Source organism: Rhinolophus hipposideros (assembly GCF_964194185.1).
Source record: "Rhinolophus hipposideros genome assembly, chromosome: 17".
NCBI lineage: Eukaryota > Metazoa > Chordata > Mammalia > Chiroptera > Rhinolophidae > Rhinolophus > Rhinolophus hipposideros.
In genome coordinates, this window is record NC_138063.1 from 47,690,179 (window position 1) to 47,704,861 (window position 14,683).

The 14,683-nt window shown below is 35.9% G+C and overlaps 1 protein-coding gene across 22 annotated transcripts in view; it reads right to left on the bottom strand.

Annotated features, from left to right (window-relative positions):
- EPB41L3 (erythrocyte membrane protein band 4.1 like 3) overlaps positions 1-14,683 on the bottom strand; it is a 236,562-nt gene that overhangs the window by 166,012 nt on the left and 55,867 nt on the right. The window contains exon 1 of one of the 22 annotated variants that reach the window (XM_081078498.1): positions 10,167-10,523. The exons of 19 other annotated variants lie outside the window; for them this stretch is intronic. In XM_081078498.1, coding sequence (XP_080934624.1) covers positions 10,167-10,221 — 55 coding nt within the window. In that variant the 5' untranslated portion in view covers positions 10,222-10,523. Of the gene's footprint in view, positions 1-10,166; positions 10,524-14,683 lie in introns of those variants that run through there. 2 more of the 22 variants (XM_081078467.1, XM_081078465.1) reach the window with 2 other exon arrangements.

Consider the following 14,683-nt stretch of genomic DNA (forward strand, 5'->3'; position numbering starts at 1 on the left):
AGAAGAACCTATGAAGACTAAACAAAATTATTGACAGTTTATTACTATCTCAGATTCTTTGCATGTGCTCTAAATAAAATATTTTTCATCTACCACATAATTGATAGTTTTTCTATTAAGACCCCAAGGAAATTTATTACACTGTACCCATTATGACCTTAGCTATCACACTTAAAATTTTACCTTTATGCACTCTATCACATGAACATGTTATTTAGTCTACCTTTATATTGCTTGATTTTTCTTTTCATTTTATTTTGATCTTTGGCTCAAACACTATACCATCCAGATGCGAAAATAAACATACACCTCCAGTGACCGTCCCCACCGTGTTCCTTTTCCTACAAGTCCTCTCGGAATCTGTATGCTGGATTAGGTTTTTCTGCACCTCTGAGTTACAGAAATGCTGAAAGTAATCTAAGGTGTTTGAATAAAAGCATGATATAAAAATGGAAATAGCACAAGAGCTGATTAAAGCTAAATCTAAAATTAGATGGGTTTCCTTGATTAATGGCATAGCAACAGTCTGATGAGTGATGGGATGGAGAACATCCACAGTCCACACTAATCGAGATTCAGTAACTTGCAGAGTGAAGACTCTCATCCCCACCTTAAAATTAATTTTTAAGGAAATGTTCCCTCAAAGAAACATGTAGAAAGACTAAACAATTTTGGCAGCACTTTCTACTTGATAAGAGTAACTTTTAAATTTTAATTTCTTCAAACATAATGCACTCTACAGGAAGAGACAACAGGTTACTGAACAAAGTCAAAGCCTCAGGTAAAGTATAAGTTCATCTAAATAGGGGCATTAAGCCTGCAAATTCTAAAAGTTCTAGAGAACACTGCAGGATACCTGCTGCACCATTCCAGAAATCTACATTTGTTCAGGTACATTGATCAGGAAGGAACATTTGCACATTTATTGAAAGGAAATTAAATGGCAATGGCAGGCATTGTTATGTGACTTGAATGATACAGTCCATACTTTACATAGTAATTTCCAAGACTTTATATTGGGCGCAGGCAGAGGGGAGGGGGGTGGAGAACAAAGAATTTATTACCTTCTATGGTTTTCTTGTGGTCATACCAGGTAAATTCTTCCTCGGAAGTGCCAAGTTTCTAAAAGGCTAGGGATAGACTGAATGAGATGTCCAATGGGAAACTTTAATTTTTAAGTATAATACATAGCTGTAATTAATTTTAAAAATTTGCTTCATTTGCCAACCATCCTGTGGTACCATAATGTAAGGAAGTACTTAAAACGGGGAGGAGGCAAGGGCATATAGATAACACCTGGGAGCCATTCTGAAAGGGCTCCTAATAGCCAAGGCTACAATTTGAGCAAAAAATTAAATAAGGATAGTACTGGATTATAACCCAAAGAATAAATATTCATGAGTCCATAGTGCTATAAATAAATACTGAATAAATAAGTAAAAGAAAGAAAGATAGAAAGAAAGAAAGAAAAAGAAGACAGGGAAAGGAAGAAAGAAAGGGAAGGGAAGAAAGAAAAAGAAAGAAAAAGGGCAGAAAGAAGAGAGGGAGGGAGAGAAGGGAGGGAGGGAGGAAGGAAGGAAGATGTTACTGAACCATGTTTCATTTTAGCAATACATAATATTTACCCCCAGATACATGAATAAATGAAAAAAATGTTCAGCCTATCTTATCAAAGGATTAATTTTCAATAACATTTTACATTTTATGTTTAATGTTTATCACAGTTTGTAATATATTTGTTATTCAGATAAAAGTGTCTACTGATAATAATTATAACGATGAATTAGTGCAGGAAATATTTTTAAAACTTAGACATATGGTTATATAAAATGAAAAATGAAGTTTAAATTTTAATTTCTGTACTCATTTCATTGCAGAGAATTATGAGAGGTAATCAATAAAATACTTTCAAGCATTAAAATATTACATTAGGGTAATATTTTGTGGAGGAAGTGGAATAGAAATACAAGTTTAAGGAGAAAAAGAAATGATGCAAAATATCTGTAAAATAAAACTTTGTTCCTGTATTTGTGAAATAGATGATGACTGACAGCGAATTGCTACAGTATTTAAAAGATACATCTAAAAGAGTGATGTACTTGTGTGATTATAAAATGTATAATATATGCATGATATCTGAAATCACATGCTGTATAAAACCATTTAAATTTAAGATAAAGATTTTAGATCTGAACTTAAAAATGTGCGTGTGCTATGTAATTTTTCAAACTTTTTTAGGTGGTACATAGCAAAAAATCCATACCACTGGTCCTCAATAGAGTAAATCCCCTTCATACCCAATAGCTTCCCTTCTCTCGGCAATATATGGTTTTCGCCAATTCCTCTGGATGGTTTTTTTTTTTTTTAAAAAGTAAGGTATGAGAGAAAGCAAAGGCTTTGTTAATATATCAAAAAATGTTGTTGAAACACTAAGTGTGAAATATGTACCTAGATTTCCCAGAGGCATAGCCACATTTGTTACCGCCCCACCCCTTTGGTATACTCAAGTCCTGATTAAATGTAAAACACCTGTAGGTGTTACTGATTGTTTGTCAACAAGAAGAGAGGAGGCTAAGAAAGGAACTTTCCCTAAAGCATCTTCCTGGCAGTATATATTCAAGACATTCCGAGGCTCTCTAATGGAGGAAGCATGTTAAATATTTTGATCTAAAAGTCTGTACTTTCAGCTCCCTGAATTTTCAAAATAAGAAATTATTATTGAATATGCTGTTGTGTATTAACCACTTCTTACCAGATACTACGAAGAGCTCTGGCATTTCCCTAACATGCTTTAAACTTGAGGAATGCTGTAAGAAACTCAAGGAAAACCAAGACTTTCAGTCATTAAAACTTGAGGAACTGTTCGAAAGATTAAGTTTAGTGCTGGTTATGTAATCTCCTGAGGAACATTTCCATAAATACAACTTTACAAAATGTATCTTGATTATAATGTGTAGATTTGATTGGGCAATGTTTTCTTTCAACAGGACTATAGAGCATTTTAGAACAATTTTTAGTTATCTGGAATAGGAATACTCAAAATCAGTCCTGCAGATATAGTGGCAATCTAAAGGCAGAAATAAGGAAACAAAACAACAGCAGGTTCTGCTTTGGTAAACAGAACATTTTAGGTGGTGGTCAGTAGCCTCTAAATACTTTTAGCAAGTATGGGTACCTACTGTATGAAGTTAATCCAGTGCTTAATATCAGTCACTCACCTATTAATTCGGAATTACTGTCACTGCTGACTGCCTGACCAAAACAGTAATTAAGAGTCAGCAGGGTTCATGCATAATTAGACTAAAATGTTTTTTGAGGTATAATATATAAAACAGTTCTCTATTTAGGGGTACCCCTAATTGTGAGTGAGCAGCTCACCTGGGGGATGAGAGGGAGAAGCCTATTTTTGACCTTCATAGGGGCAAATGTGTTTTCCGACACAGTTCGAATACCGTAATGGACTAACCTATGTAGAGACGTGTATTTCCCTTACACAGAGGTGAAAACATTTCTTCCTTTTCTCTGTATACTTCCCAAGATCAGACAGCTTTCTATAGCTAACTTTCAATGCCTCTGAGTGGGAGATGTTTATCTGGTGTCCCTGGTTGGAATTCATAATGTATTTCCTCATGGCAACATCCTACAAGTCATAGGTATAATTAAATTGCAGTACTTTTATAGTAAAGTTCAGCTATACAGAATGCTCAGTCAGGGGTGTCCAAACTGCGGCCCGCGGGCCAACTGCGGCTCGCAATCCATTTTTAATTGGCCCGCAGCAAATTCCAAAAATATATTTAGTTTACTTAAATAAACCAGGTGAGGCAATACATACTTTACCTTGAGTGAGTGGCCCGGCTGTTTGTGTATTTTACCTCATATGGCCCTTGGTGAAAAACGCTGAAAAAGGTTTGGACACCCCTGCGCTAGCTAGATGAACTTTGCTTAGAGTTGAAGACATACCCCTTGGACACTTATAATCAAGGTTATTTCCTTTTACATGTTCACTATTTATAATTCAAGCTTTCTAAAATGCACACTAATGGGTCTTTAAAAGGAGCATCATTTTGTTGGTTATGGGATGGTTATTATAATTTTTATAAGGAGGTATAACAGTGCGGGATGTCTAGTGGCAAATGAGGCTAACTACCCTATTGTAAAAGGCAATAGACAGCTGTGCTTTAAATTGTCTGAGATTTTCCATATCCTCCTCTGCCTTCAGGTTGTTAGCAATCACTTCTTAATTTTGTCTGTGTGCTCCTTATATTATCCTTTTTCACCCTTCAAATCAAATGGTGAAACGTTAAAATTATATTTAAAACAAGAAAACCTGGGCTGTGGCTTCATCTAACTGTTCCTATAACTAAGAAGACCAAACTCTAATACAAGGGCTTTGTAACATTTATTTTTGCAGTGGCATTTTCTCATTTCCTGGAATTTGGCATTTTGGAGAAGAGAATCATCAAATTATTCAAGCTGGATAGGAAAGGTACTGCTTTTCAATACTTCAAGAGCACTGTGAGTTAAATAGGCTTATAGTGGCTGGCTTGGGTACTGAACTACCGTTTGTTACATTTTTAACATGAAAAAAATGTATTTAAAATTCTAAATAAGTGGCTCACCAGCTTCTAGAATACAAGCCATTCTTATGTGTGGAAATTTCTTTATTCACACAGGTTTTATTTCTCTGCTGTTGCTTGGCAACTGAGATGTAGCAAGAGATGTCAGAGGTTAAGGAGCAGACTAAAGTCATTATGGAAAGTAAGCCTTATCAGCATTTTCCATCTAACTTTGCAATCCTTGAAATAAAATAGGTTTCATTGTATTGAATAGTCTGTATTTTTTTTTCTTTTCAAATGCCAAGTTTTTAAAAACTTCTTTCTTGCTGAATTATAAGTCCAACACACATGGAGAATTTTAATTACGTACATTGCTTCAAAATGGACTTCTCTATTATATTAACACACTTTAAATGTTAAAGTGAAAAACTTCTGGCTTTCTAAAATCATGCACTATGTGAAAAGTGGTTGTGAACATACTTGAAAGCATTCCAAGAAGTATCAGAAATACACACTGAATCTAAATTTCCTCATTTTGAACCATTAGTTAATGTTGAATAAAATTCCATTTTCAAACACATTTACTTGCTTATTAAAGAAATTTATTCTTTAAAGAGAGGAATGCAAAAATGTTGTATAGGTTTGCTTGTCTCTATTCTGAAATGAGAAGGAATGTAATCAAAATTTAAGCATCATCTCTGGAGTTGTTTTTTTTTTTTTTTTTCCCAGCCTGTCCTGTAACAAACGCTAGACCCCTAAGGATTCGAAGCTCGTGTAGAGTTGATTGCATTTCAGCACGATGAATGTTAAGGCTTATTTTCCAGTGGGCATAACACAATATGCTTTAATAACATTTCATTTCTAGGCAATGTGGTTGTTCCATGATTCCTAGCCCAAATTTTCAACTTTTCCAAACTAAAGGTTCAAAGGTAAGGCAACCTGAGTTAGAATCACATTCCATGTTGGTTTGAAGTTCCAGAATTATTCTTGTAGTAAGATTTTTATCCCTGTTGTGGGTCCTCCCTCATTTCAGATCTGAGTGAAGCCATTGCGGCCATCGATTCAGGGGTGTGTCCTTAAATTTCATTAGAGAAAATGAACTCTATCCTTCCTCAGTTGATTCCCAAGTACTTTGGCAACACTGAACTACCAATTTTAGTCTGAGATTATAAGCCACGACTCTATGTTGAATAATTCTTATCAAAATCCCAGTTGGGAGAACTATATTCATGAATATTAATTGCCTGAAGGATATGAGAGCTGCCTATTCCCCCAAATTTCCTGAATTTTATGTTTGGACAGAATTGTGTACTTGGAGCCATTGGCCCTTTTAGAACTGCTTCTACTCAGTTAGGCTCGTGCAGCATGTAAGTAAGAACATATTGATGAGGTCATAATCAATAACTGTAGGAGTCTTGCTATCTGTTACAAGGTGTTGGTGAAATCATTGTCCTTTACATTATCCTTTATCCGTGGGAGAAACTCCTTTTAGATGTTAGTATTAGAAAAACTTGGGTTTTTATTTCACAGATATTTCAAATCTGTCACCAATCATGTTTTCCTGTTCACTTTCACTTCCAGAAACCTAACAGCCAAATCTGCAACCTGTGTCTATTAATTGCACAAGGCATTATGGTAAGTTTCTATCATACTCATCTTGCCCTGGCTGTACGTTTTTCCTTTCCATATATTCTTTTAACCTTGACTTCCTCAACCATTTATTCTATTTGAATAATTGGGGTTCCTATCGCCAATGTGCTTTAGAGCAATGCAGGACATGAGTTTTAAAAATTAACAACAAATACAATAGCTGCATGAAAGATAAAGAAGATAATGTTCTTATTTTTGTTCTTAGTCCTCCATTCTGTGACTCCAGGTGGCATGACGGGTACCCCAGGCCATCCCCCCACTTATTGTTGCTGTGTACATCCTGACATGCAGAGATGGTGAGAGTTCAGAGAAACAAGAAGGAGTTGGAAAGGCACAGCAGAGGGAAAGCTAGAAATCTCACTCTTAGGCAGCAAGGACTTGAAAATAACTTGTGGATACAGGGTCACTTCTAAGGAAAGTCAAGAAAACGCCAGTAAGAAACTTCTTGCATTAAATCCAAAGGTTACATTTAAAATCCTGACACAGCCAATCTGTATAACGTAAGTGTCATCTCCACCATACATATTTATGAAGTAGTTTGTTCATCCTATTGCACAGCTACTACATCACCATTTGTCCCACATGCATATGAAATTCTAAAAATTATCCCAAACCTGTTACTATATTTTCTATCCCCACAAGTAAGAGAGAAGCTTCATTAAAAACAAACAAACAAACAAACAAAAAAACACATGAGGAATGTAGAAAGTTGCTTTGGCGAAGTTCAATGGTGATATTTCTGATCAAAAGCACTTATACATCTCCAATAAATAGGATTTGAATATTTAATTTAATAACTATCCGGAGGCAATATACTGGATTCTCAGAAGCCACTATGGCTAGAGATACGAAATGGATACTCCTAAGTAGCTGAAATTTGTCCATATTGTATACATTATCAGCGAGAAAGAGATTTTATGTTAGAATGTTTAGAAGCCTATATACACGCATTGTTTCATTGGTTTGGTGCAAAGACTAGCAGGTACCTCAGTATTTCACATTACACTAGCAGACGCCATTTCCTATGTTCCTTTTCTAAATCTGTACCCATTAGGACCCTCCTCCCATGTAGAAAACAAACCTCTACGGAATTCTTATTATAATAGTTATTATTATTTATATAATAATTATAAACAAATAAGAAAAAATTAGCTACTTATTTTTAAAAAAAATCAAGACTGGGTTAGACAACTCAGGTAAAGAATCATCTAATTTCAATGAGTGGGAAGTGAATACAAAGCTAATCTAGGTCCTTTGAAAAAATATATGTATTTCTTAATGACATTAATAATATTTTCATGTTAAAATTATGTCTGTTAACAGTGTGACCTTCATAGCTAATACAAAATCAAAATTCTCTCTCAACATTAATTCTTTAATTATGTGATTTACTCTAATTTTCTAAGCATGGCACAAGAATGTACCATAGACATGAACTTCATATTAGCATCTGTTTTTTGTAAATGTAATCTACCAATATCTTGAATGTATTTCATTTATGGTAAAAAAAAAATCTAATATGACTCCTCTGTCATCTCAGAGCCAATATATCCAGAATTTAGAATGTTCCCATCCAGCTTCTCTTCCTAGGTAATCCTCCTCTGCCCAAAACAACAACCAAAAACCCTACTAACAACAAAAAAAACCTGCCATGTATTTCAGCTCCTAGATTTGAAAACATCTGCCTATTTCTTTGTTCCTTACCTCCAACCTGTTTATTCTTTCTGTTAACTATCTCTTATATCTGTCACTTCTTTTTTTTATTCTCACACTGACATCTGAGATTTGGGATGGATTATTTCTAAAGTCTCCTAGCTCCATTCTCTTACCAACTACTCCATTCTACTCTCCACTCTGCTGAAATCTTTTAAACCATATTTTCAATGTCACTGTAGCTGTTTAATACCCAATACAAGCTCCTATGCAGAAAAGAGTCACCATAGCAGGCCTGAGACACTATCCTTGAAAGGCTTGCTTGCAAGGCTGGCCCTTGGTGCTCACCTGAAAACTTGAATTTCGGGCGAGTTCCCACTGTTCCCCAGCTGATAAGGGTGGCTCACTGCACCCACACTGTTGTGCCACCTTCCTTCTGGGAGTCTGGACTTTTGATACCAGGCAGAGGATGGCTCTGTGACCCGTCCCCCATAACACTCCTCAGCACTGAATCTCTAATAAGCTTCCTAGGTGCACAGCATGTCACAGTCTGTTGCTGGTGGAATTAAGCACATGCCATGTGACTATACTGGGAAAGGATCTTTGGAAGCTTGTGGCGGGTTTCCTCAAGACTTCGCCCATGTGCTTTTTCCCTTTGCTGATTTTGCTGTGTATCACTTCACTGTAATTAATCTTAGCTGTGAATACTACTATATGCTGAATCCTGTGGGTCCAAATCTGGCACCCCTGACACAACTCCTGTGGCCTATTCCATCATTTCTAGCCTCTCCTGTCCAACTTGTAAAGCCCTTCATAACCCGCCCTTACCATTCTCCAGGGATTTCACTGGATTCCAGTGCATGCTCACTATTTCAATTAGACCACAACCGGTGCAGTAGGGATGGCAATTTATAAGGGGAAGTTCTCAGCCTGGAGTGAAGAGACCTGGTTTCTGCTCTTTGTTCCCTCTGTTTTGCTATTTCCTGTTTAATTCGGAGTAATTCACAATCTCTCTAGGTCTTTATATCCTTACATATAAAATGTGAATAAAACTATAGGTACAAATAATATCTAGGTGCATGATTTTGGTTTTCTGTCTAAATAATTTCTTACTGATTGGCAACTAAAAGGTACCTTCTATCAAAGTTCACTGTAAAGCAAAACAGCTCTGCAAAAGGAGGCGTATTTTTTCTTTAACATCCATTATGGGAAGTCATTTTTGTATAGTTCTGAAAAAATTTCTAGATTCCTTGAAAAAAAATATGAGAAATATTTCGGAATTAGATATTTAAAGAAAATATAATATGCTATAAAGATAGGAATAATGCTCAAACTATCACACCATAATCTCTCATGTAATAGTACTGTTTTGAAAGTTACTGTCAGAAAAGAAAATAATTTAGAGAAATGAGCGACCTAGTGGTTAGCAGGAAAGGGGTTGGATTTCTGTTCAGCCAGAGCCCCGTGTCCCTCAGGATGAGGCAGGTTACACAGCCCCTCTGAAACATTAGGAATCCCCTTTGTTAAACACATATCAAGATCAGAATATTCCAACAGTTGCAGCTATATACATACCTTGCTAATCCCAATTATTATTCAAATTCATTTCCCAATGATTAATACAAGGTCTACAAAAACCACGAGGGAGCTGTACATAAGACTCTCCAGCCTGAAATAGGTTCCTAGGCTTGGTCTATGAGCAGCTCCATCCCTTTGAGATCCACATTTTAATGAAGATGTTCTTACAGTTACTTACAAAATAAATTTAAATTATATTTTACTATTCTGTGTAATTCTTGGCACAAAGAAAAACTAATTACAATTTGTGAATCGCAAAGCCTAAGCATAAGTACATGGCATTTTTGACTTTGGAGAGCATTCCAACTTTTAACTACTTCGAAAATTTGAAGGTGCCATCACAACGAAAAGGTGTTTCCAAATTCTTTAAGCAAGTGTCCTTAGAGCAAAGAATTTCTGATGAATTAGTCAGACTGACGTGTACTAAAAAGGACAAAGGGAAAGGTGAGATGACATTGTAGCTAAACTCCATCTGTTCTCAAGTACAGCTTTTCCTACTAAAAACTGAATAGCAGAGCTTTAAAACCAGAGAAAAACTAGAGAACAATTAGCATAGCATGAATGAACAAACATTTAAAGAGGGAGCATGCATTAAAGAATAATTTCCACATTTCCCTGGTTCAGTTTACAGTGGACTTGCTTAAATATTTATCAAATTCAGAGTTGTAGTCACTAAAAATGGTCAATTCTCATAAGTATACATTAATGTTAGGAATACAAAATATTTACCTCCAAATCCTAAGAGGGACTTTGAACACAGATAGAGACAGATGAAAGATGGCATGCTGCAGTGCAGCAATTTCAAAGTTACTGTAGCACTGACATTCCAGCTTCCATTCCTCCAGGAATATTCGCAATGAAACACACAACAAATCCAGGATAGTAAAAGCAATTATTTTACTATCACATCCAGATACTCTTCTTGAATTCGACACTCAAAAACAAGCCAGAAACAGGAAGCAATAACTGCAGAGCATTTGATGGTGCCCTTCAGAATTTTCTCCTGGTATTTTTCCTGGTTCCCAGGGTGGCATCTCTGCATGACTGTGCAGCACTCTCAAAAGTGCTGTGGAAGTCGCTTCTAGCAGCAGCAAACAGAAAGCTTAACAGTGTCATAGGTATTGAAAATTGATGTTGAATTTTCAGTTTCGTTATGCATATGGATATTTTTTACATCCTTAGTTTTTCCAATCGCCATATTAATACATACTTCAAATATCTACAGACAAGGTTATTGAGATCAATGTCATAATTATACTGATTTTTCCCCCCCTTCATTTTGCTAAGGACTCCATGGAAGCTCTTCCCTTCCACTTTCTTTTCTCATATTTCCTCCAAGGGAGTCTTGGAGTTCACTTAACTTGCTTTATTCCCTGAAGTACAACAATATTAGCAGGGCCACACTGGCTACATCAATAAGCAGAGATTCTCCATTAAGCAAAAGGGGTAAATTGTAACAGAGCCAGTCCACCAAACAGAAGCTCCAGTAGGAGTGGGGCTTACTCTGTTAGTAGGGAGTAAGAACTAACATTGTTTTGATCGTCTATTAAGCTATATGCCAGTATTTACAGTATAATATGTAAACATTAATTTAATCCTCATACCACCCTATAAACGTAGTATTATCATCCTCATTTTTACAGATGCAGAAATGATCTCAAAATGGTCAAGTAATTTGCCCATATCTCCTAGAAACCAATAAGAAAACCACAAGTAACCCAACAGAAAAGTATGATCAAAACACATGAATATACATTTCATTGCAGAACAAACACATAATTCCAATAAGTATGAGAATAGGTGTCCAGCATCATTAATTGTCAAATGTAAATTAAAACCCCAATGAGGTAATCATTTTATACCCATTTAATTAGCAAAAATGGAGAAGTCTAACAATTCCAAGTGTTGAAGGACTTATGGATCCATATTCCAAAGAGAGTGAAAATTTGGGCAACCAACTTTGGAAAACAATTATCTCCTAAAGTTGAACATTCATGCAACCTACAATCCAGCAATTCTATTCATGCCCAAGAGAAATTCTCGCACATGTGCATGAAGAGTTATGTTTAATTATACCAAAACAGCTCTCTCTATGACAATAAAATCCTGAAAACACACAAATGCTCATCAATAAGAGAATGTATAAATAAGCTACAATATGTTTTGTACATTAGAATATTAAAGAATAGGACAAAACAAATGTATATCACAGCACACTATGAATCTTCCCAATAAAGTTAGCCTGGAAGGATTACATGCAGCATTATGTCCTTTTTAGAAAGTTAAAGACAATCATAATGAAAACTGTGCTTTTCAGAATACTTATAAATGCATATATGCTTATAATATTGCATATAAAGGGATGTAAAGGAATAACAAACAGGAGACTCAGGATGAGGTCATTTTAGGTGGAGATGGGATAAAATAAGGGAACACCCCAATGGTTAGAGGAAGGTTGCTATCAAAATACTAACTTCTGTTTGGGAGGTGGCCTCATAGGTGCTCATTGCATTATTTAAAATGTTTAACTAATAATCAAATAAGTAAATAAAGAGGTAATACTGATGAGAGTGTATCATTAATCGATAATTATTAGTAGTCCAGTTTTGTAGAGCTGAAGTCCTAAAAACACGCAAAGAAACAAAAAAAAAAATTAAAAAAATTTCAACAATAAATAAACACCAGGCCCAGATCATACAATGTGATGCATTAAGGGCTCAAAATCAGGTCCATCAGAGTCCGGAGCCCATACCGCCGGCAGGGTAGGGGCCACTCCTCCGTTCTCAACTAGAGATGTACAAAAAAGTGTAAGTTACTCCCATTCACCCACCATGATGGTGTACCTTGTCTACTGTTCATAACTGGAACAGATACTTCTGGGCAATATACAGACTGACCTAGGCTAAAATCCTGGACCTACCATGTACTGCCTACAACATTGGAGGGGAATGTCTCACTCTCACAGCTTCAGTTTCCTCTGGATGTGAGGATTAGCAACGATGATGAAGGTGATGATCTTCATGACTAATACTTTTAGTTGCTTAGAAGCCAGAGCATTGCCAACATTTTATATGCCCCTCAATACAATCTCTGAGGCATGAGTTATTATTTCTAATCTAAAGATGAAGTGATTGAAAGAAAAAGAGGTTAAGAAATTCCCCCAAGGTCATACTATTATGATGGGAGAGTCTTGAACCCAGCTTTTTCCTGTTCTGTTGTCCAAGTTCTTAACAGCTAAGATATAGATACCTATAGATACACAATGTACGATACAGACATACGTATAGATACAAACACCCATACGTGAATAGATACATATACACATATATCCATATACACACGTCTGTAGATATACTTGTACACACATGTATAAGCACCTGTACATACACTAATTCATACATACATAAGTATAGACACATACACAATCTGTATACATATTCATATACACATGTATATACACATAGACACACTCATAACAATAGATACATTCTCATGAACACATACATAGAGACACAGCACATACATGTGTATAGACACATACATGTAAACACCCATACCCCCATATGTATAGATACACACTCAGGCACATATATGTAACACACAAAATGTTGCCTAGCTTTCCCAGCATAATGAATAGATTCATTAACTATTGTTAAAAACTTCTTCCTCCTTCTCCCTCTAGCACGCAGCATATAGGGTTGTCTATGTGATAAACAACTCAACTTAAAAATAAAGGTAACTCACTCGGAGCACCTGGCCCCATGATTTCCATCCTGGGGCTCTCTGTTGTAACCATTGTTTGAGATTTCAGCATGGCCTATCCCTCCATATCAGCAGGTACGTGAGCTTCTGGTTGCACCTTACTTTCTGTTCCTATGGAGGATAAGGACCACATCTGCGAAGGGCCTCACAGAGTGAACTGAGTGGAAGCTAATTAGTCAATATTTGTAGTCAGATCTCTCTAAATTTGGAAAAATCCAAGAAGCCTTTTTAGGATTAAACAAAAATTTAATTTTATTTATATTGATACACAGTGGATGGAGTCTGCAGGGTAACCAGTGCTTTAAAAATGGTAGCAATTATTACTATGAAAGATAAGACTCACCATCATCATAACTTGTAGAGAATCTAGTTTTCCTACATTTGCTTTTTTGCTACCTTAATTTTGGAGCTTTTCTGTTTGGGGGAGTTTACACTTACAGTATCTAAATATGAAGTTCTCTCATGAGTTCAGTTAAGAACATTTTCTCCTATTCGACTTTAAGAGCTAGGGATTCCAGAGGATAATGAAAGTGGAAATAGGTCACAATTTTCAGTACTTTCTGTGGATGTAAATAAGTGAGATGAGTATAAGATTTGGAAGTAGGATATAGAAATGAAAAAAAAATAAAAAACTTTTACAAATTCTGAATCTCTAAAATATGTGAGAACCAGATATATTTCCGGCTAACATAAAAAGTGAATGTTACCCCTTTCCCCCACTCACACACACACTCCATGATTTAGCTCTGTGACATTCCATCAAATGTCACTCAGGTCTTCAAAACACAAAATTTTAACTTTTTAAGAGACTAAGGTGTTGTGGTTTTCCCTATGGCTTGCATATGAAAAGCAGTAAAGAAAAAGAGAATAAACATTTGGAATGTCGAGTTTTACATCAAATTAGAAAATGTTGTTTTATCATGTCTCAGTTGGCTCTCAGATCAAATCCCTAAGGCAGAGGGGCTCCTAGTCACTAAATGTTGCTCATACGCCAACAGAGAGGAAATGCACTGGAGGCTGTAATATGAAACCCGGCTAGAGAAAGTGCTAAACATAGAAGAGACAGAGAAGCCAATGTTGCTGAAACAACTTCACAAAATCTTCATCCCACAGAGTGTTGAAAACAGGTACAGGAGAACAGCGTAAGGGAGGACAGAAATCTTGGCAACTAACTGCCTCAAAGTTGCTTAGAGATCTGTGATTTAAACATATACTTCCACAGAAAATGGAATCACATCTGGAGCCTACAATTTAATTTCTCCCAACATTAAACAGATTCTTACTTTTAAAATGCTAAACAGTATATGTTTAAGTATGTTCTAAAGCTAATGTTTTCTAAATACGACAAATGCAACTTGGTGTTTTTCACCACGGCCAATTGGTTTTAACACAGCGAATATTAGCGCTAGAAAGGACCAAAGAAATTAGCTCGTCTAGCTCTCATTTTAGGAAGCAAGAAACTGAGTCCCAGACTTAGCTAAGTG